Below are 21,079 nucleotides of genomic sequence, written 5' to 3'. Positions count from 1 at the left end.
GAAAGATACTCCCAAAGATGATCCGTGGCCCAACAGATGTTCCAGAAGGGCATCTGGTTTGGTAGATATATGTCAAGAAGTGCAAGAAACTGTACATTGTACTTTTATTTAAAAACTAAGAAAACTGGATATCTTGCAACATACACTGCTCAAGTTACAGAATCCACTAGTTTGAATTCCATGCCTTTTGTATTTACAGCTAGACTTTTGTAATGCTACATCCTTTCATGGTTTTAAAATATATTTTGTGCATTTGGCTTTATTTCATGAAGTTTTACAAATTATATTTTGAATTTATTTTTTGAAGTCGTACTAAGGATGAGATGGTCCATAGCAGTGGGTTATACTGGGACTGCAAGCCGAAGAATCAACAAAGATGACAGAGGAGCAAATGAAAGTTTTATTAAATCACAAGTGATTCATTTTCAGAAACAACTTATTATTCATCCGGAACTCGCCTGCAATCCAGACAGGTCCTGAACATCTGATCTAATTTATTCTTCTTTTTTCTACTTTAGATTAATTCTTGAAGGTCTGCTCCTGCCTTGTTCACTTAGTCGTCCCTCTGATTGTCCCCAGGATAGAATCATTCAAGTATTGTTCATGCTAGTGTTCAGCTCTGTTGTAACAAAATACACCCTTTTTGCAACCCCAAAACCAAGGCGAAACAGATTCTGACACAGAAATGTTTGTACAGAGCAGAATAGTGAAATTGAGGAAGGTTCTGTAATCTAGACAGAACTTATCCTGACAAAGATATTAGAAACAGAGATAGCAAAGAGCTCTACAGGTGGACTGGGCCTGAAAGACTGTTTGGATGGGAGACAGAGAGGCTGTCCCTTTCATTTCATCAATCTCAGTCAACCCAAAGTACAAACACTGTTGACTTTTATGTCCCTTTGATAAAAGGAAGATGGAAGTATTAAAGTTATGACTGAGTGAGGGGCAGGAAGGATAGGTGAATTTAATGCCAAAACACATCTGGCCAAGTGCAATCCAGATAACAACACGGGCGTGTAAACATCTTTATATGGGAATTATGAGTAAGTGTGACCTTCTGCAATTCACGGGAAAAGAAGGGAAAAAGAGAGGTGGTTAAGCTGGCAACGTACCTGATGAAACGTGAAGCAATGGAAGTTATTTTGAATGCACCATCATCCACTTGTGAATTCTTTATTTCTGGAACTACCAGACATACCAAAAAAGTTCACAGTCCCTGCTCAAATTGTTGAAAGAACTGAAAAAAAGAGATTCTCAGAACCAGAGGATAAATGAGGTCATTAATCTGGACCAGAGAGAGAGAGAGAGAGAGAGATGGTGAGGTCATCAATTATGGTGGGTTGTTTGGGAAATCCAGTTTTTTTCCTTCACTCCAGGCTCTTCAAGAAGTCTAGAAGACCAAGGTGCCACTCCTCTGGTTTGTCAAGGTAACAGGCATGGCCTGCCCCCTTCATCAGCATCACCTTGTGATTAGATAAGTTCTTCAAGTTGTTCAAGCTCACTTCACCCATCAGAGCATCCTGGTCCCCATACACGATGAGTGTTGGTGTCTAAGCACAGGAGAGAAGAGAAATCAGGTGTGATCAAGTGAACAAAGGTAAAATCCTGCCCACATTGGGCACACACTTAGTGTGTGCTAAAAATACAATTCAAGTAAAATCTAGGGTTACAGGACTCCAACGTACACAACCTTCACGTATCTCCTGAATGTAAACCATATAACTGGGGGGAGGGGGACCTGTTCCTTTTGCTTCTCTCATGATACGGTGTCATTCATAGAATCCCAAGACGGTAGACATGGAATAAACACGGCCATCCAGTTCAACCCCTGCTTATCCAGGAAATCCATAAGTAAAGTATCCCTTAGAGACAGCCGTCCACCCTCTCTTTAATAATCTTCAGTGAAGCAGAGTCCCCCACCTTCACAGGCAGTCTGTTACTACAGTGAAGAAGCCATGCAGATGTCAGCTCCTTCTGTGGTTACCCTGGAAATTATATTAGTCATGTACCTATCTTCCACCTACATACATGTGCTTAGGTATAGGTAAGAGGAATAAAGTGGGGAAGATCCAATGCCCATCTATTTCGTTCATAGTACACAGCATAATCATTTCCATCCTTCTCTGCTCATGAGCACAGGAGCAGCACTATTGCCTGTTTTTTTTTACACACTGACTTGTACACAGGATAGGAGGGGTTGAGGGAGAGTGTGGTGAAAAGCCCTTAGCCCCTGCATGTTCAGTTCAAGGTAACACTACTTAAATCCAACATGTTCTGTGTAAAAACTCTCTGGGAGGTTTGGGGAAAGTATAGCCATCTATCAAACGGAGCTATTTGTCCACATGCAGGCTCACCATATAGGCTGATAACAGGATTTCTGCTTGCCACACATGGGCTCCAATTTCATGTACTAAATGTGCGAAGTACACATGAACCCTATATTTCTTCACTTTGTGCCAAATGAAAAGTGCAGTATACTAATAGGTTCACTTTAGGTTCATTTGGTGGTTCTGTGTTGAACACCCAAATAACATCATAAATATGCCTGATTGTTACAAGTTAGTATTTTCCACTTCACAATACAAATGAAAACATCTAGCAAGGAAAAACAGACGTCTGCATTGGCAGAGCTTCAGAATCCCTAGAGTAGATGTTCACAAATGTAGCAGAAATACAGGGAATTCCCACTGCTGTCAAAACTATTATCCTAGAGTGTAACTGGTTTTTTTGTTGGTTTGTTTGCTTTCTTAAATGCCTACAGGTCATATTTGCAAGTGCAAAAGGACACACTGGAGACTCATATTACTGAGAAATCTCTATAAGCATCAGACTAGCGTCAGGAGGCCCTGGCAAAGCAGTGTTTTAGCATTTCAGGAAGGGTGACCTGCAGGTTATGTAGGGTGGCCACTGTTCCAATGTCAAAAAGGAGGACCTTTTCAATTAAATTGGTATATGCCGATTTAAACGAATGTATGCAAATATATCACAATTAGACATTATTAATGTAATTCCATAGAAAATGTGAATGAAGGTGTGATTGGGCCCCTCACCGTCCTGTTCTTTAGGAAGCAAATTAAAACCTGGCTTTTTACCACTGCCTTTTAAAATCTTAATTTTGAAGCAGTTTTGTGACAACTGCATGGTTTGTCGTCTTGAATTTTTGTAATGCTTGATAGACTGGGATGTGTATGTGTTTAGGATGGCCTTTTGCTTTTGTATATTTACTATTTCAATTTTTTCCATATATTTATGTTATTTTCTTGGAAGCCACCCAGAGTAATGGGCAGGGCATATGCTTAAAAAACAATAAACAAACAAACAAACAATCTAAGTGTAAATACTTACGTACTGCTTTAATTCAGCAGTAGTATATTTACTACTGGAGGTGACTTGGTAGTACGTAACAACAACAACAACAAACATTACTGCTCCCTATATTGCACAAAACTGTGACCTTGGGACACAGTATTGAGATGAAGATGGGGCAGAAATCAAATAAACGAATATGACACAGTGTTTAATAACTCCCTGAATGCCCTCTGCCTTGCACTTTCTGCAGCTTATTGGAAATGAATATACGTGGAAAGAAAACCAACAGGAGTCATGGCAGTTTTGCTAAGATGCCTAGCTTGGCAGCAATCAGTTATTGCAAAGGAATGGTCTGAACGGTACTCTCAGAATGTCCTCTCCTGGGACTGACCTTACATCTGAAGTTCACAGAGTATTCCATGCCATATCCTTCCTGCCATCCATTTATCCCTTCTTTGAAAATCACCCCTCCTCAAACCATTTTATTTTAAAAAAATGAGAGAGGGTTAGTTATATACATTTACCACTCGAAGCCTCTACTTTCCCTGTTCAGCCAGAGAAACTCACCGGGTTGGGGGGGGGGGAGGCAGAGTGGCCACTTATACACCAACACTCTTCAGATGGAACACCGTCCCCCCTAAAGATGGAATATGGCTACATGCCGGGCCCTCCCAGCACCTTTAATTTCTCTGTGCTCCCTTATATCCTCAAATAAGAAAAAATCTGAAAATAACCTCTTTAAGGAGGCATTTTTCAAAATCAGAAGTGATGTCTGGCCATCTCTGGTTTTGAAAGAAACTACCCCCCCCCCGGGCCTAAAATACATTGTTGCTAATACAGTGGAGACTCGCTTTACGATTGCCCCGCATTACGATGATCTTTTTGCGATCGCAATTGCGATTGCAAAATGATCGTCTGAATGGGTTTTTTCGCTTTGTGATGATAGGTTCCCTGCTTCGGGAACCAATTCTTCACAAAACGACAATTTTAGAGCAGCTGATTGGCAGTTTCAAAATGGCCCCCGGTAAACAAAATGGCTCCCCACTGTTTTCTGGGACGGATTCCTCGTTGCACAGACATCGAAAATGACCACCCTATGGAGGATCTTCGCTGGACGGTGAGTTTCCAGCCCATTGGAACGCATTGAAGGGGTTTCAATGCGTTTCAATGGGCTTTTTATTTTCACATTATGACGTTTTCGTTCTACAGTGATTTCGCTGGAACGAATTAACGTCGTAATGCGAGGCACCACTGTACACAGCAAACCTGTCTGCCTCCATGCCTCTCAGAAGGAGTTAACTGTCTTTTTTTCCATTTTTTAAAATGTTGCTAACCATTAAGTAATTTTCGGGCTTCTGCAGCTACATTTCTCAACCACTGGATCTAAAGCTGTACTCTATTCTGACTGAAAAACCAGTAAAGGGGGTTGGGGGGGAAATGACGTTCTCACATCTTCTTGGCTTGAACTAAGGAGACTAGTGCAGATACAAAGGTGTAGAAATTCCCCCATCTCTCTATGTTTATTTTTATTTTGTATACACACACAGCTGCTAAAAAGAGAAAAGTCCACCGCTCTCCCTCCTGTCTGTCTATGAATTTAGGCCTGTTTTGCCAGAATTGTGCCCTCATTCCAAACGAGGCAGCTGGTGGTGCCCCCTGGTGTTCCACTGAGGAACCCCATCGACATTTTACTACAAAATCTGTGCCTGCTGTTACAGTCCCTGGTGCCGAGCCTACTCAGCTTTCTTCACACTCTTCTGACATCCCCAGCTGCATCTCTCCATTATCTCTCAATTTCTTTTCATTACTTTTTATTGAAACGGGATCTCTGCCCTTGTTTTGACCTCAGAATTCCCTCCCTTCTCTAAGCGTAGCTGTCAGACACACATACTTGGATGCTGGCGTATTGTGAGGCCGAGAATTTATCCGTGCAGATGGGTGCCACAGGAATGTAGGCCTTGAACAGAGAGTTGTGCTGGAAGAGGAAGGGCAGCGAGTACATCCCGCTGAGGGAAGGGCTGATCACCACCGCCTGGTCGAGCTGCAGGGCCTCAAAGACAGACTTCAAGAAGCCGCCTGGGGCTGGTTCGCCGACGGGGGCCGGGGCAGCAGCGTCCTTAGAACGGCCTAACCCTGGAGCACAAGAAATGGAAAACATCTCGTGTTAAACATATTCAGCATGTAAAGAAGTACCTGAACTCAGGCACAGGGTCTCACAGATAAATATCTTGTACGTAGCTAAATTTCACGTTTCGGGGTGGATTCTTTGTAAAAACAAGACAACCCAGGAGAAGCAAAATAGGGAATGACTTTTGACACAAACTAGGTTAAACTGCAGAAGCCTCTGTGCTGCAAGGTCAGAAGACCAGCAGTCATAAGATTGAATCCATGTGATGGAGTGAGCTCCTGTCGCTTGTCCCAGTTCCTGCCAACCTAGCAGTTTGAAAGCATGTAAAAATGTGAATAGATAAATAGGTACCACCTCGGTGGGAAGGTAACGGTGTTCCGTGTATAGCTGTGCTGGCCACGTGACCACGGAAACTGTCTTCGGACAAACGCTGGATCTATGGCTTGGAAACGGGGATGAGCACCGCCCCTCGGAGTCAGACACGACTGGACTAAATTTCAAGAGGAACCTTTACCTTTACCTAGTCCTTGAGTGCCTGGGTTGTACAACTTCTAGCTCTGGTAGGGAAGAAACATTGGTTTACATTTGACATTTTTTTTCACCCTACATGAAGGCGGTGGGCCCAGAGGATTCACCTCTCCCTCTCATAACACTAGAAACACAACACCCCCGCACAAGCCAATTAACTTAAGGTTGGAAGATTCAGGAAATAAGAAAGAAAGTACCTTCATAGTCTGCACCATCTAACTGTGGAAGCTGCTGCCACACAACATACCAAAAATCTCCAAAATGGGACAGTTTGAAAGGGCGAATCAACCAAATTCATGGAAGATAAGGCTGTCAATGGCTACCAGCGATGGTAGCTGTGTATTATCTCCAGTATCAGAGACAATATGCCGCGGACTCCTAACAGCTGGGCAACATATACAAGGAGATGTTATTGCACTTGTGTCCTGTTTAGGAGCTTCCTCTAGGCATCTGGCTGGGCACCTGGGAACAGGACACGGGGGAGACGCGGGTCTTTACTCTGACTCAGCACAGCTCTTCTCATGTACTTAAGTATTAGAAAAGCAAGTATGGTCTGGAAAGGTACACGACAGCATTGCACTGCTACGATTAAGCAGGTTTCAGTTTGTACAGCACATGAATGGGGAAGCTGTCTTTTAGTCCCACGTGAACCCCACTGAAGTTTCCCAATGGAAACAGATGAATAAAATACGTAAACCATAATGATGCAGGGATTTGCATGACTGGGAGCTGACTACAAGTGGCTCTCTAGGCCAAGAATGATCACCACAGGTTTCTGTCTGTACTGCATCTATGCTTTTTCATATATGGATGTGACTCAATCATATTTAAACATCTGCATAAGAAAGAGTCCTGAGAAGTAGACCATTATGCAGTTGTTTTCTTAACCATCGGACTCCTTTCAGCTCCAGAGACCATATACCGCTGTACATTACCTGCTGCAGAACGTAAGAGAGTGCTGCTCACTCGTATTCTGTTAGGCCATCATGTGAACACACCTTCGGTCTCTTCCAGTATGACTCTTTTTATAAAGGGCGAAGCCATCATCTTACACTCTGAGTTACACCTGCACTGGTGCTCTCACTGTCCGCTATTTAACCATCCATGATCTGATCTCTAAGGTAATCTCACCCTTCACTTGAGGCTCAAGACATACCAGGCAGGTCAATAGCTACTGCACGATATCCAGCTTCCGCCAGCTTGGACAAAGTCTGCAAATTGAGCCAGGTCTCTGATGAAAAACGAATCCCATGAAGCAACAGGACAGAAAGCTGAGGAGCCTGCTGAGCAGGCTTGGCTTGCCGGTAGAATAGGGTCTGCCCATCCACTGTAATAGTACCCTCTGTAACATGCGTAGCAGCCATCACTGCAGAATCGTTCCTTCCAGGAAACCTGAGGGCATGAGGATTGAAGAACAAGAAGCAATAAGAAAGAAAAGGAAGAAAAGGAATGCTGGGCTTCCCTTCTTAGAATGTGAGAAACTAGACTCTTTTGCCTTATGCTAGGAACATGTAATGCCTATTCCAGGTCTCACAGCAAGTTCTTCACTTCTGATTTTGTGCTCATTATGGATGTCCAAGCATCAATTAAAAAAAAAAAACCTAGAAAGGGAAGGGGAAGCACATATATCATATCCAGTGTCATCCTTTCAAAATGTACAACAATAGGATTAAGAAAAGACTGGGTCTCCACTCTGGTGTATTTTGAAGGGGCACATGAAATTTCTATGTGATACCCTCCTGACACATGAAAAATGACATATGCCTTGCCCCCGTGTTACCTGCAGTGGTGTTTGATTAGTTTGTTTGATTAGTAAGGACAATGGCACAGTCTGTCACTCAATTTAGATTTCCCTGAATTTAGTGAACTACACTCCACTTAACAACTGGGGATAGGGAATGGATTTTGTCAGCAATAATATACAGTGGTGCCTCGCTGGCACCACTGTATTTTATTTTTATTTTTATCTCAGTTCTGCCTTTCTGTGTAGGACTAGTACAGAAAAAGCCAATACAGTCCCCCATGGAAGGAAGTTCCATCCTCTGGGAGAGCTGGCGATGGGCCTTCCTTTGGACTCTCACCAACCAAACTTATGCAGGAGTCAGGGCTGAGAAAAAGCTTTCTCAAGGTCTACAGAGGCTCATATGGGAAGACACAGTCATTCTGATATTTGTCTGTCTGTCTGTCTGTTTATATACCACCCATCTGGCAGCCAAGGCCACTATCGTTAAGAGCTTCTCTGTGTCCAATTAATACAAAATGGTAGCTTGGTTATGAATGGATGATTGAGGGTGTGATCCCATGCAGAAATAGATTGCCATTTGTGGAGCAGTCTGGTGTGATCCATTTCATGGCAATCACACAACATACAAGGAATTGTGCTCTAGCTCAACCCCAATCTATGCCCAAAATGGGTCTTTTTGATCCAGCTGTAGGGTTACTACTTGGGGTGTGTGTGGCTGCCCTGGAGCAATTTCCTGGCAGACGGAAGGGTCGCTTTAAGGGAGATCACTTTCCAGGGGGAATGGAAGTGCCCCTTTCCAAGTGATCACACACTGAGATCCAAGACAAGTTCTTGGTACAGATGAAAATTGCTGTAGCTAGTTTGTCAATACAGACCAGCATAGCTGTCTAGATTTTTCACCTCTGAGGTTGCAATGGGCATTGTCACAACAAGAAACCCCATTTCATGAAATTTACTATTAGTCTGATTACATTTGGATAGAAAAATATAAAGTGGTCTTCAGAGGTGGAGATGCTGGAATGAGCTTCAGAGGCATGGCATTTAAAGCAGAGAACGTAGAAAGGATTCCTATTGTATCTGGAATATATATTCCGGAGGCAGCCCCCACCAAGGAGACATTCACTAGAATCTAAAAGATGGTGGCAGAGCATGTTCGTGGGGCTTTGTCTCCTCTCACTGCTGGAGATTTTTCCCACTTTAAAAGAATTCTTGTTGCTCCATAGTGGACAGCAGGTTGGCCAAGCAGAGGACAGGACCTGCTGAGCCACAGGTAATGAATGGGCTCGTGAATGGGCTATCAAGTATGAAAAAACCCCTCCCCAGTATTTCTGCCTTCTCACGTCCACGTGCAAATTTGAAGCTGTAAATCCCTAGAAGGACATGGGGTGTGTGGGAAGAGGAGTGACCACTTCTCATTTGAGTTTGTAGGGAAGGGAGAGGGAACATTTTTTTTTCAACTGAAGACTGCATTCCCTGATGGTTAACATTTCGGAGACTCCCTGCCAGAAATTAGCAGGGCCAAACCCAATGGTAGGCGTGTTTACTCTACATTCTCTTATCCACGCTTTGTGGAGCATGGAAGGAGAGTGTTAATTCACGGCATGTGGGTCTGATGACAGTACACATGGATGATGTTTCTTTAGGGTCACACAGATGGATGGCTGATTTCAGAGCACACTGGAATAATGCCCGGTTTGGAGGGAGAAGCAGCAGCCACCTCTGGCCTCCCTAGGATCAGGCATTCTCATGGAGTAGCCAGCTCGCAACAGACGACCATGTCGCCACTGCTCTTCTGCCACGCAAGGCGTAACGCCAGATCAAGGCAGATTCAAGTGAGGATTGGCATGGGTGAGTTGGGCTGCCACTGAGGCAAAGTCCCATCCCAACTCTTTCCATGCTGGCCTCAGATCTCTCTCACACACACACACCTGCTGCCAAGAATCAAGGGTCCAGTTCCCAAACGCACAGAAAATCAAATAATGTGCGTTCACGTATGAACCAGCCCTTCTCTTACTGGTACACAAACATTAGGAGGGCGAAGAAGGACAAATGATCCAATTCATCATCTGGAAATTCAGTTCTTAGAGACAAATCAATACAAATAAACTGTAAGTGCAGGAGGGCACCAAGCCAGCTCAGGGAGTTTCCATGGGTAAGTCGTGTAATTGGTTTTGATCGGGGTTTTATCCTGGGGAGGGGGGGGCATGTTGAAAATGCTGAGTTCCCCTCTTCAGCGTCCACGGAGCGTAGTTCTCTTGCAACAGAATAAGCAAAACAATCCGTTTTTTTTAAAAAAAAAAACTGCACTCAGGCTGCCAGTCACAAAGGAAAAATCCACCTGAAGGGAATGGTCTTTGCCTGCTTGTGGAAGGGCAGAAAAGATGGGGCTGGGCTGGTTTTCTGTGGGAGGCAGTTTCAGCGTCTGGGAGCGATGACAGAGAAAGGCCCCCTCCTTTGTCCCCACCGAGCACACCTGTGAGGGTGGCGGGACCAAGAGCAAGGTTTCAGTGCTTATTATGGAAGGAGGCGCGGCTGCCGGGCGGGTTCAGATCTCCGTCCTTGGTTCCCCCCCCCCCCGTTTTTCTAAACATCTTTTTTCCTTCTGGCACTCACGCCTTTGACACTTAGGCGGCGTATCCTTGTCTCGGTGTGTTCCCCGGGACCCGCAGGCGATGGGGAGAGGGTCACCCCAGGGGCAAAGCTTCACTCGATGGCGCAAGCCGCGGGGTCTGCGCGTTTCTCAAATCGTGGGGCGACGATGGGGAAAACAAAACAAACCGATCGGATCCACGGGAAGACTTGCTCTGCCCGGGGGTCCTTCCTTTTTCAATGCAACTGGGGGCACCCGATTAGGGGAGGGGAGGGGAGGGGGGGCCAGGAAATGAAGGCAGTTTCGGAAACCCGTTTCCCGAGAGTTGCAAAGGCCCCTTGATGCAGCGGGTGGAAAGCTGTCCCGGGCATAAACCACGAGCGAGAAGAGAAGGGGGCAGGAGAAACTTACCCACGTTGTCCCTTTTGCAAAGCCCCAACTTTAAACCACAACCCGAAAGATCTGCTGCTTCCCTGAGCTTCCGGGGTCCAAAGTCCCTAAGCGAAGTCTGACGAAAGAGACCTCGAAGAGAGGAGGGGAAAATTACAACCAGGGTTCCGAAGTTTCATTTCTAAGCCAAAGTTCACACGAACGCCGGCGACCCCTAGTGGATGTGAACGGAATCGTCTCAACAACTAGACGCTACAGGCTTTCTGATTGTTCCAGGCGTTTAAGCGTACAGTATACTATATAACTACCAACTGATTGGTTCAAGATTGGGAAAAGAGTACGACAAGGATGTATATTGTCCCCCTGCTCATTTATATGCAGAATACATCATGCGAAAGGCAGGACTGGATGAATCCCAAGACAGAATTAAGATTGCTGGACCGCCGAAGAATCAATGCTTTTGAACTGTTGTGCTGGAGGAGACTCTTGAGCGTCCCCTGGACTGCTAGGAGATCAAACGTATCCATTCTGAAGGAAATCAACCCTGAGTGCTCACTGGAAGGACAGATCCTGAAGCTGAGGCTCCAGTACTTTGGCCATCTAATGAGAAGAGAAGACTCACTGGAATAGACCCTGATGTTGGGAGAGTGTGAGGGGAAGAGGAGAAGGGGATGACAGAGGATGAGATGGCTGGACAGTGTCACCGAAGTCACCGACATGAATTAGACCCAACTCCGGGAGGCAGTGGAAGACAGGAGGGCCTGGCGTGCTCTGGTCCATGGGCTTACGAAGAGTCAAACATGAATTAACGACTAAACAACAACATACTATATAACTAGCCCCGGATTAACCATTAAGCAAAATAGGCACGTGCTTTGCATATCAACAAGAGAAAGGGGCACCACAGAGGTATTTTTTTTCCCAGTGCAGGATTTTCCATGGACCATGGTGCAAATGGTGACCCGTCCTTAACAAACCACATCCATTCATCTCTCACCCTCATCTCTCTCTCTCTCTCTCCCTCCCTCAAGGGCACCAAGAAAGCCACCTCCCTACCTAAAATAATTGAGTATGTACCAGTAAAAACTAAAAAGTATAAAGTATAAACCTAGTGAGAACATGCATGTTTTGAGTGGAATGATCAATCATCACTTAGTAGTGTTTGTTAGTTATTGCTTCTGCATTTTGGAAGGTTGGCTAGGGATAAGAATAAAAAGAGGTGCTGGTCTTTTAGACCCATGGACCTGCCACAGATTATATTTTTTGGGATTGCCATAATCTTTTCAGTGCTTAGGGACTCTAAAGGTCTTAATCCATCACTGTGCATATTGCTTGCCACGATATTTCTAAACATTTTTCAAGGGAAGTCTCATTTCTGACTCCTATCCTTTTTTTTAATCCCAGTATTTAGTATTGTGAGTGATGGAAAGGGAGCAGAATTACTCAACACATACTGTACTTTGCCTCACTTTCCCCCAAAAAACAAAAGTAGTGTTCAATGCAAATAAAAGAGAGAGTGAGGGGGCTGCTGAGCAAAATAGGTGAAGAGGTGGCATTGGAATGCCTACTGGCTTTGTGTAAATTAATGTATGCGGGAGAAGTCTACCTGCTCCCAAAGGAACTCAAGGCATCAGCAGCTGTAACCTCAGAGCCTTTTAAAGAATTCGTGGGGAGGTCCCTATAGACGGGCAGGGGCCGAATGTTGTGTCCATCTTCAAAAGGGGGGTGGGCAGAGGAGAGAGTCAACACTGGTTGCTCCACATTGACACCAGGAAAGTTTTAAAAACAGATCGTTGAACAATTGGTTGTGAGCATTCAGAAAATAATTAAGAGCAAAAATAAGTCATGCCAGATCACACTTTCTCTCTTTTTGATGGAGTTGCAACCTTAGTTGACCAGGAGAATTTACTGGGTTCCATGCAACTAAATTTTAACAAGGCATTTGACAAGGTCACCCCGTAATATTCTTGAGGACACACTGATAAAACATGGACTAGACAGCCATTCTTCAACCCTTTTTGGCCATGGCCCTTTTAGGCGATCCTCTCAGGTTACACAGGGCTCCCTATCAAACAAGGACACAACTCAAACTTCTCACATTTTTCAGTCTATGCCCCCCCTTCAAATGTGCCAGCACCCTCCGGGGGGCTATATGGACCCTGTCGAGAATGGCTGGACTAGATAATAGCTCAGTGAGCTGGGACAGGAGGCAACACCTTGAATTCTCACAGTGCCTGGTAAGAGAAGAGCCAGGCTGTGTGGTCTTGGGCAAGCCATACAGTTCTAGAGTGCCTTCAGAAGAAGGGAAGGTTAAACCACCTCCGTACCTAGAGAGCCCTGGAAAGAATTGCCATGAGTCAGAATCAGATGAATGGCATGTAATTATTTATTTAGTTACTTTTGTAGCTGTTTGACAGGCTATACTTAAAGAGTGCCACCAATGGTTCCTCATCATCTTAGAGAGAGATGACAAATGGGTTTCTACCCGTTTCTATACTGGGCCCCATATTGTTCATCTTCTTTATAAACAATGGAGTAGAGGAGATGGGATACTCACCAAGTTTGCAAATGATGCCAAACTGGAAGGGTAGCTTATACTTCAGAGGACAGAATCATGATTCAGTATGGCCTTAGCAGTTTGGAGAATGAGGCCAAAATAAACAAAATGAGTTTCAATGGGGAGCAAAACCCCACAACTTCTATATTTGTGCATGGAAAAATCAGATGCTATAGAATGGGTAACATTGCCTGGTGAATGACAGCATGGGGAGGAAAGCATCTAGAGATCTTAGTAGCCCACAATCTAACTGCAAGTGAATGATGTGATATAGCACCAAAGAAACCTAATGCAATTCAATGTATAATGTCCAGATTAAGTTATTTGTTGTTATGTGATGTCAAATCACCTCCAACATATGGTGACCCTAGGAATGAGCGACCTCCAAAATGTCCTGTCCTCAACTGCCCTTCTCAGCTCTTATAAACTCAAATCTGTAGGTTCCTATAGGGAGTCCATCTTGGATTTGGTCTTCTTCTTTTCCTGCTGCCTTCCACCTTTCCCAGCATTATTGTCTTTTCTAGACAATCTTGGCTTCTCATGATGTGCTCAAAGTAGAACAGCCTCGTTTTTGTCTTTTATTTTTACCTCCAGAGATACTTTAGGCTTAAACTATCTCTGGAGACAAAAGTTCTACCATAGAATTTGCTATATTCCCAGTATAATCATGGTATGTACTCTATCTATCTATCTATCTATCTATCTATCTATCTATCTATCTATCTATCTATCTATCTATCTATCTATCTATCTATCTATCTATCTATCTATCTATCTATCTATCTATCTATCTATCTATCCATCCATCTATCCATCTATCCATCCATCCATCCATCCATCCATCCATCCATCCATCCATCCATCCATCCATCCATCCATCCATCCATCCATCCATCCATCCATCCATCCATAAGGATCCTGTAAGTCAGTTCCAACTCGATGGCATATAACACACACGTGAAAGACTGTATTCTATAAAAATAAGATAATTTAGCTTTACATTTAACTAATTGGTCACGTTAGTTTTCCTGTTATGGCTATCTGCCACAGCTCCTATACCAGGAGTTCAATGCCATAAGGAAGATCTACCATCATCATAAACATTATTTCTTCCTTTACTATAAGTTTGGTATTTTGTTTCTAGTAAACTATTGATTATACAATGGCTGGTGTAGCATGCACAGTTTAACATGTACTGTACATATTTTCCATATGATATTCTGAAATGTAGCACAATAGGGAATGAAAAATATAAATATAAATTGTAATTGGTGATTATAGTTTCTCCCTCATTTTGTATTTTTAATCTATATTATTTTTGTGAACACACTGGCTGCAATCCAGCAGTAGGCAGCAACTAGAGGAGGCCCATTGAATCAATTGGGATTGAGTGAGTCAGCATCAATGTCAGTCCAGTAAGCCTACTCTAGTTGTCACTTACTACTACTGGATTCCAGCCACTGTGTAATATATTATCTGTATGACAATTTTCTCCCTCAGAATTGTTAATACAGTTCTCTCCGATTGGGTCATCCATAATTTATCCCATATCTCTTGTCCTCCTGTTATTTTACAAATCTTCCTATGTTATTTTCAATCTATTCGACACTGAGTTCTTCAAAATGGAGCATTTATGCCACCTTGTCCTGGCCCTTTGTTCTGAAACAGCGTGGGATTTAACTGGATTATTTGAACTGAAGCCCACAAGCATCATTCCCTCCAGTGCTGGAGCCATGGAAACAAGATAAAAGATATGATAAATGGGACACCTGTGCTTCTTCTTCATCATTTTTCGAGTTTAGAGGTGGTACAGATGCAGGGGCATGGCAGGGAATCCAAGATCAAAAGCGCCTCTGAAAACTGGCAAGCAAATTAACTGTCTTTTTGTATCTTCCTTCACTGTGTTTGCTGCCTTTTCCCTATTTTCTTAATACATTGAGGAAGCACCACAGCGCAATGTTAGCCAAGTAATTAAGTAAGTAAGTAAGTAAGTAAGTAAGTAAGTAAGTAATTAAGAAAGAAAGAAAGAAAGAAAGAAAGAAAGAAAGAAAGAAAGAAAGAAAGAAAGAAAGAAAGAAAGAAAGAAAGAAAGAAAGAAAGAACTGCATCATATCACTAATCCTATCCCACTCAGAGGGCAAAGAAGCAGAAAATAAACCAAGGGATTTGGGAGGGACCAAAGAGCACAGGAACTCAAAGGAAGAAAACCTCTACATACTGAAATGAGGGGAAATTGGCCAGATGTTCAAGGCAGCAGAGGCTCCTGTTAAGATCAGTGCCCAACAGGAAATTACAAGGGGCCAAGTGCTCCATTAGAAAGAGCCTACACTTGAACAAAATGGGGACACATTTCAGACCCCCCGTCCTTTTGAGTTGACCACATGTTCCTATAGAATATATTCACCTCTTATGTACAGTCAGTTTCCCTTATCATGAGACTTTTAATGAGACAATGTATTTGACACGAGAATCTAATCAAATTGTCTTCCTTAGAGCTCCTCCTTTAATTTTCCCTATTGTGAGGAGGGTATTATTTTCATAGAATTCCCTCACTCTATAAAACCATTCTTGCTTCTATTAATATTCTGCACCCATCTTGTTTTGAAGTGAGCAGGTGTGGACAATTGCCTCCCAAATGTTAGGGCTACAAGTAAGAGAATATCCTTCAAGAGAGATTCTGGAAATTTGAAATGTGGTCTTGCGTTACATATACTGGGGGAAGGCACAATTTTGTTCTTTGTGTAACTATATGCCCTCTCGGGGGCTGCCAGTGATTGGATTGTTGGAATGATCTTTGCCGTCTCAGAATTCATTATGCAGTTACTAATATTTTGCTTCTGGCTTGCTGAGAGGAAAACAGATGCACGCTCCAGTTAATCAGTGAAAGTAAATAGGTCACTGGAGATTTGCAATATCATGTGAATCTCTCATAGTTCTATGTTAAGTCTGCCCTGATTTTAGCATCTGACTGTCCAAATGTTACGTGGAGGGAAAAGAACTCGGTCAAACAGGCAGAATGGCAGCTGGGAGGGAAATACCACAAGAAAACATGCACAGCTCATCTAAGATTAAAGGCAGGTTAGCATGATTTTACAACATCCTGGTTGAGGAAATCTCTGCCACTACAAACCTCATGACAAAACAGAGAAAGCCTGGCAGAAAGTGAAATCTGAAGCTTAAGTGAAGAGTCATAACAGGGAATCTGAAACTGTGTGCCTCTGATGAATCCTTTCATGGAGAGCATATTGGCCCAACTTTACAGAAAAACTGTGACAAAATAAATATGAATGCATGTATTGATTAATATTATAAAAATAATTTTTTTAAAAAAAACCTGGGTATTGTGATCCCTTTCTAATTTCAATGGCAATTTTATACTGTTATTTTAAGAACATAAAGCATGCTGTGATAGACCAAGAGCCTGCATTTATCTGTTTGTTTGTTGCATTTATATCCCACTTTTGCTTCTATGATTTATTTTCTTCTCAGCTGTACTCTTATAACAGTGCCATAAGACAGGCCATATTAAGAGAGTGGCTGGACCAACTTTCAAGGAATGCTCCTGGTCCAAGCAGGAGGAGTTCTTCACCCCAAAATATTAGGGTGAATCACCCTCTCCAGCTGTTTGGTCCACTCTGGGGACAAGCTAGCTCACTTCTCTTCTCAGCAGCCACATGATGTAAGTGCCATTGCGAACCAGTCCGTCCCGGCTGCGTGCCTACCCACAGCTTTCTGGCTGCTTGCCAGAGTTACTGTTTATGGGGGTTTGTGTTGTGGGTATTATCACTCCATTTTCCTCCCAGTTCCAGTACATGTGCTTACTTAATGATCCCATAATTATGCTGGAAAATTGGAAAGGGGAGAGATGGGAAGCAAAGGTGGTTGTTTTTCTTAGAGCCTTGTAAGGCAGCACTGAGGCAAAATGCCTTTCAGGAAAAGTTTTATTTCATTTTGATGAAAGCTTCCTGCCAGGAGGAAGAGGAAACAAAGAGGGAGCAAGGAGGGGGATCTTTTAAAAGACTTTTTTAAAAACTTTCTTTTTGCTGTGGTCCATGGGGCCACAAAGAGTCGGATGCGACTTAAAGACTAAACAACAACTTCAGGGTATCTGGCAGACATCACTCACCTTATCTGTTACCTCAACCTTCCTCCTGCTTTTAGATTAAGATGCAAGAATTTGAACCTAAGACTTTGTATATGCAGATATGAGTCTTCTTACTCTACTGGGGTCCCTCCTGTGTTTCTTTGACAATAATGGCTCATATACCCATTTTTATTAATGTGAATAGGGGTCCATGTATCAAAGAATGTGCAAAGAAATACATCTGCAGATTTTAGGCCATGTATATTGAGCAAGTGCAGCAGCTCTATATGAATGCAGATTAAACTGAAATGGGACAGTAAGGTTACTGACTGAACCAGGGCTGCAGCTGCTGCTCCCCCTCAGTATATTATTAATTTTTAAATTAATTTTCATAAGGGTTATGGTACAAATAGGGGGACCAAGTAAAGAGAGAGAGAAGGGTAGGAAAGGGTAAAATTCTGGAGTGTGGAAAGTATTCTTACGTCCGCTTATAAAATTATATTATCATACAAAGAAATCATATAAAAAAACATTATAGCAATTTCCCAAGATATCTATAATTACTAATCTTCCATTTTCTTGGACCTTCTATTTCTTTTTATCTTTAGACTTACTAATTTTATATGTTTGATATTATTCTGTCAAGTTTATATCTTCCACTCTAAATCAATGTTATAACCATTTATGTTTGTGTTTATTTTATAATACATTCTTTCACCACAAAATACATTCTTAAATTTAACAACATCTATCTCCACTGCTCTACCTCCATATTCTAATCCAGTGGTCCCCAACCTTTTTAACACCGCGGACTGGTTGGGGAGGGCGGGGAACCCCCCCCCCACGCTCAGGCACATGTGCGAAGGGGTGGGCGCATGCTCATGTGCATTCGTGAAGGAGGGGAGGCACTCGTGTGCAAGTGTGAAGGGCAGGAGGGCACTTGGGGGGCACTCACGTGCATACACGAAGGGGTGGTGGGGCACTCGTGCGGGCATACCCGCGCACATGCACAAAGAGGCTGTGCGGGGGGGAGTGTGTGAGATCTGTCTCCGCAGCCTGGTCCAGCACAGACCACGGACCAGCACAGGGCCGCGGACCAGGGGGTTGGAGAATCCTGCTCTAACCAATATTTTATGCCCCTCTTATCATTTCAGTTTCCATCTTAAGGGCCATGCATCCATTCTCAAGAGCTTCATCCACTTCATGTATTGTCTCCTCCTCTGTCCCATCTCCCACAGTATATGTCCCATCATCTCGATTCTTCTCCCGTTCATAGTAAAGTTCATAATGAAGTTCACCATTTGCTCTCCACTGCATTGTATCTTCACCTTTTTCTTCTGAAGCCTTCTGAGGTTTAAGAATAAAATTGCCTCCCTCTGTATGTGCTTTTAAACAGTTCATTTCCTGTCGCAGTTCTGGTTTTTTCTCCATCTTCACTGTAAATTCCATTTGCGTCCCTAGATCTTTAGTTTGTTCAAATAACGGGTCCATCTCTGCTTTTATCTGGTGTAGTCTATTAAATATGTTTTGAATATTCTTGAGAACATCTTGTTCCATAATTGGAGGTATTATCTGGGTTTCTTTCCAGCAGGTAGTAACCACAGTAGTTATTCACAATGGTAGCTTATGTCTCGGGGCAGAAAACATTTACAATTCAATCCCTCTCTCCAGGCTTCAGTAGTTGGCAATGATTGACGGGGGAAGAGCTTTCCTCCTTTTCAAATCTTTTCCCAAGACTGTTTCTGGCTGCTTCACAGATTTAAACCCATCAGTAGTTTATGGTCATACTGTCCTGCCGAAGCGAGTTTTATCGTCGCAATAGAAGTAAAGTTTTCTCCCCTCTCCCCTTTCTCCTCCTTTCTGTTTCTTCCAGTCAAGCCTCAGATGAAGGGGGAGGGGAATGCTCACTGGTCTGGCCAGATATATATCTAGTCACCTTCTATGACAGATTTCACCCACTCTCTTCATTGTTTAGGTCCTTAAGAGTTCCATATATAAAGTAAGCCACTTACCTCAAGTTCTGGTCAAGATTATTTCCAAAATCCTTCTATATTTTTCCGCTCTGGGGTTTTGTGCCAAGATGGCGCCCAGTCAATTTCTGCTTCCAGATTATGACTTCAAAGAGAGGCCAATCCAGGGATTGCCCAGGCCCTATTCCCTTCTCATTCAGATTCTGTTACTCCAGACTTTTACTTCTCCTAGTAAAAGTCCTCCTCCCCCCCCCAGCTCAGGTGGGTAGGTGAGTGATTGAAGCTGAACAGTCTCAGTCAGTTTCAGGAGCTCTCCTGAAACCCAACCAATCTCACTGTGATGAAGCCCTGCCTCTCTCCTCAGCATGTTATTTATTTTTAAAATTATTTTGACCTCACTTTTCTTCTAAGAAAGGACTCAAGGTGGCTTATATCATTTACATCACAATTATGTAAATACATCATTAGGTAAAGCATTACAAAAACAGATTTAAAAGCAATAGAATGCAAATCATCTCATTTTAAAACAGCTCCTAGACAATCTGTAAGAAAGGAGAAGTCTGCATGAAGAGAAAGGTCTTCACTTGCTTGCAGGACAGAAACAATGGGGCCAGTCTGGTCTCCCATGGGAGGGAGTTCCAAAGTCTGGGAGCAGTGGCAGAGAAGGCCCTGTCATGTGTCCCCACCAAACGCACCTGTGAGGGTAGTGGGACTAAAAGAAGTGTCTCCCTTGATATTCCCTCTATGATTATTAGGCTCATAGAGGGAGATACGTTTTTGGAATGACTTGAACATTTAGGGCTTTATATAAATATAAATGTATATATACTGCATAGAGAAAAAAATTATTTTATTTTATATTTGGAAATTTTAAATAATTATGTGCCTTCAAGTTGATTAATGGTTACTTTCCCCAGTGTTTTTTAGGCAGCAAATGTTTACAAGTCATCGACCAGTCTCTCCTTCTGATGGTGCTCTGGGAATGTGCTGTTTACCAAGACTGTACAACTGACAGGGACACATAACCCCACTGACCATGCACAGACGAAGACCATACTACTGAATTAAATCCACGTGGCATGCTCCTTCTGGACCTATAAAAGTTTAGCAATCTAGACAAATATCTTCATCCCCATACCAAAACTTTTCTCTATATAGCAATGGTTTCCAACTTTGGGTGCCCAGATATTCTTGCACTGTAACTCCCAGAAGCCCTTGTGAGTACAATTAGTAGTGAAGGCTTCTGGGGGTTGTAGTCCAAGACTGTCTAGGAACCCAAATTTGGGAGCCACTGGTCTATAAGTATTTGGAGGGAAAGGGGGCTACCATCTGATAAGGCTTCATGTTTGTATGGGGCTCCAGATACAAGTTTTATTGTTCCCTTGCCCAACTTCAGCAGGAGACCTTTAGTGGATGCCTGCACCTTCTTCTGTGATTTGAACTCCATTGCTCACCAGAATATCGGAAAAGCAGCCAAGAGGGTGGATTAGATTGTAATGAATCTAGACCACATATTGCTCAGTAATTTAAACATCTTCACACCCCAGGTGATGACTCAATTTTACTCTTGCTCATTTCCGTTGTTGATTGAGGAGTTGCATAATAATGTGACATTTCTGTCAGATCACCAAGAATGTCATTTTAGATGTTAATTATGCATACACATTAAAACAAATTTTTAGTGGATATTACCTGACTGAGGTGGTCAAAACCTCAGTTTAAGATAGGAGTGACTGTGGATGCTGGCCAGTTCTGTTAAGTCACTTCATTGTGTCCCCT

General features: G+C 43.0%; 1 protein-coding gene across 1 annotated transcript; it reads right to left on the bottom strand.

Annotated features, from left to right (window-relative positions):
- Positions 1-382: 382 nt before the first annotated feature.
- On the bottom strand, positions 383-10,877 carry LOC110084490 (putative protein-lysine deacylase ABHD14B). The gene is made up of 4 exons (XM_020803885.3): positions 10,711-10,877; positions 7,122-7,357; positions 5,201-5,442; positions 383-1,550 (listed from the first exon to the last, which is right to left on the bottom strand). The coding sequence occupies exons 2-4, from the start codon at positions 7,327-7,329 to the stop codon at positions 1,368-1,370; spliced, it is 633 nt and encodes a 210-aa protein (XP_020659544.3). The 5' UTR covers positions 7,330-7,357; positions 10,711-10,877; the 3' UTR covers positions 383-1,367.
- Positions 10,878-21,079: the final 10,202 nt, after the last annotated feature.

The sequence above is a fragment of the Pogona vitticeps genome, chromosome 2, assembly GCF_051106095.1.
Source record: "Pogona vitticeps strain Pit_001003342236 chromosome 2, PviZW2.1, whole genome shotgun sequence".
NCBI classification, from domain to species: Eukaryota; Metazoa; Chordata; class Lepidosauria; order Squamata; family Agamidae; genus Pogona; species Pogona vitticeps.
Note: the sequence above shows the minus strand (reverse complement) of the source record. Positions and strands in the feature narration are given on the sequence as shown.

Coding starts and splice junctions, on each gene's coding strand:
- LOC110084490 (XM_020803885.3), bottom strand. CDS start 7,329: ATGGCTGCTACGCATGTTACAGAGGGTACTATTACAGTGGATGGGCAG. Junction 5,443..7,121: donor AGTAGCTATTGACCTGCCTG/GTATGTCTTGAG, acceptor CTTGTGCTCCAG/GGTTAGGCCGTTCTAAGGAC. Junction 1,551..5,200: donor CACAATACGCCAGCATCCAA/GTATGTGTGTCT, acceptor TCCTGTGCTTAG/ACACCAACACTCATCGTGTA.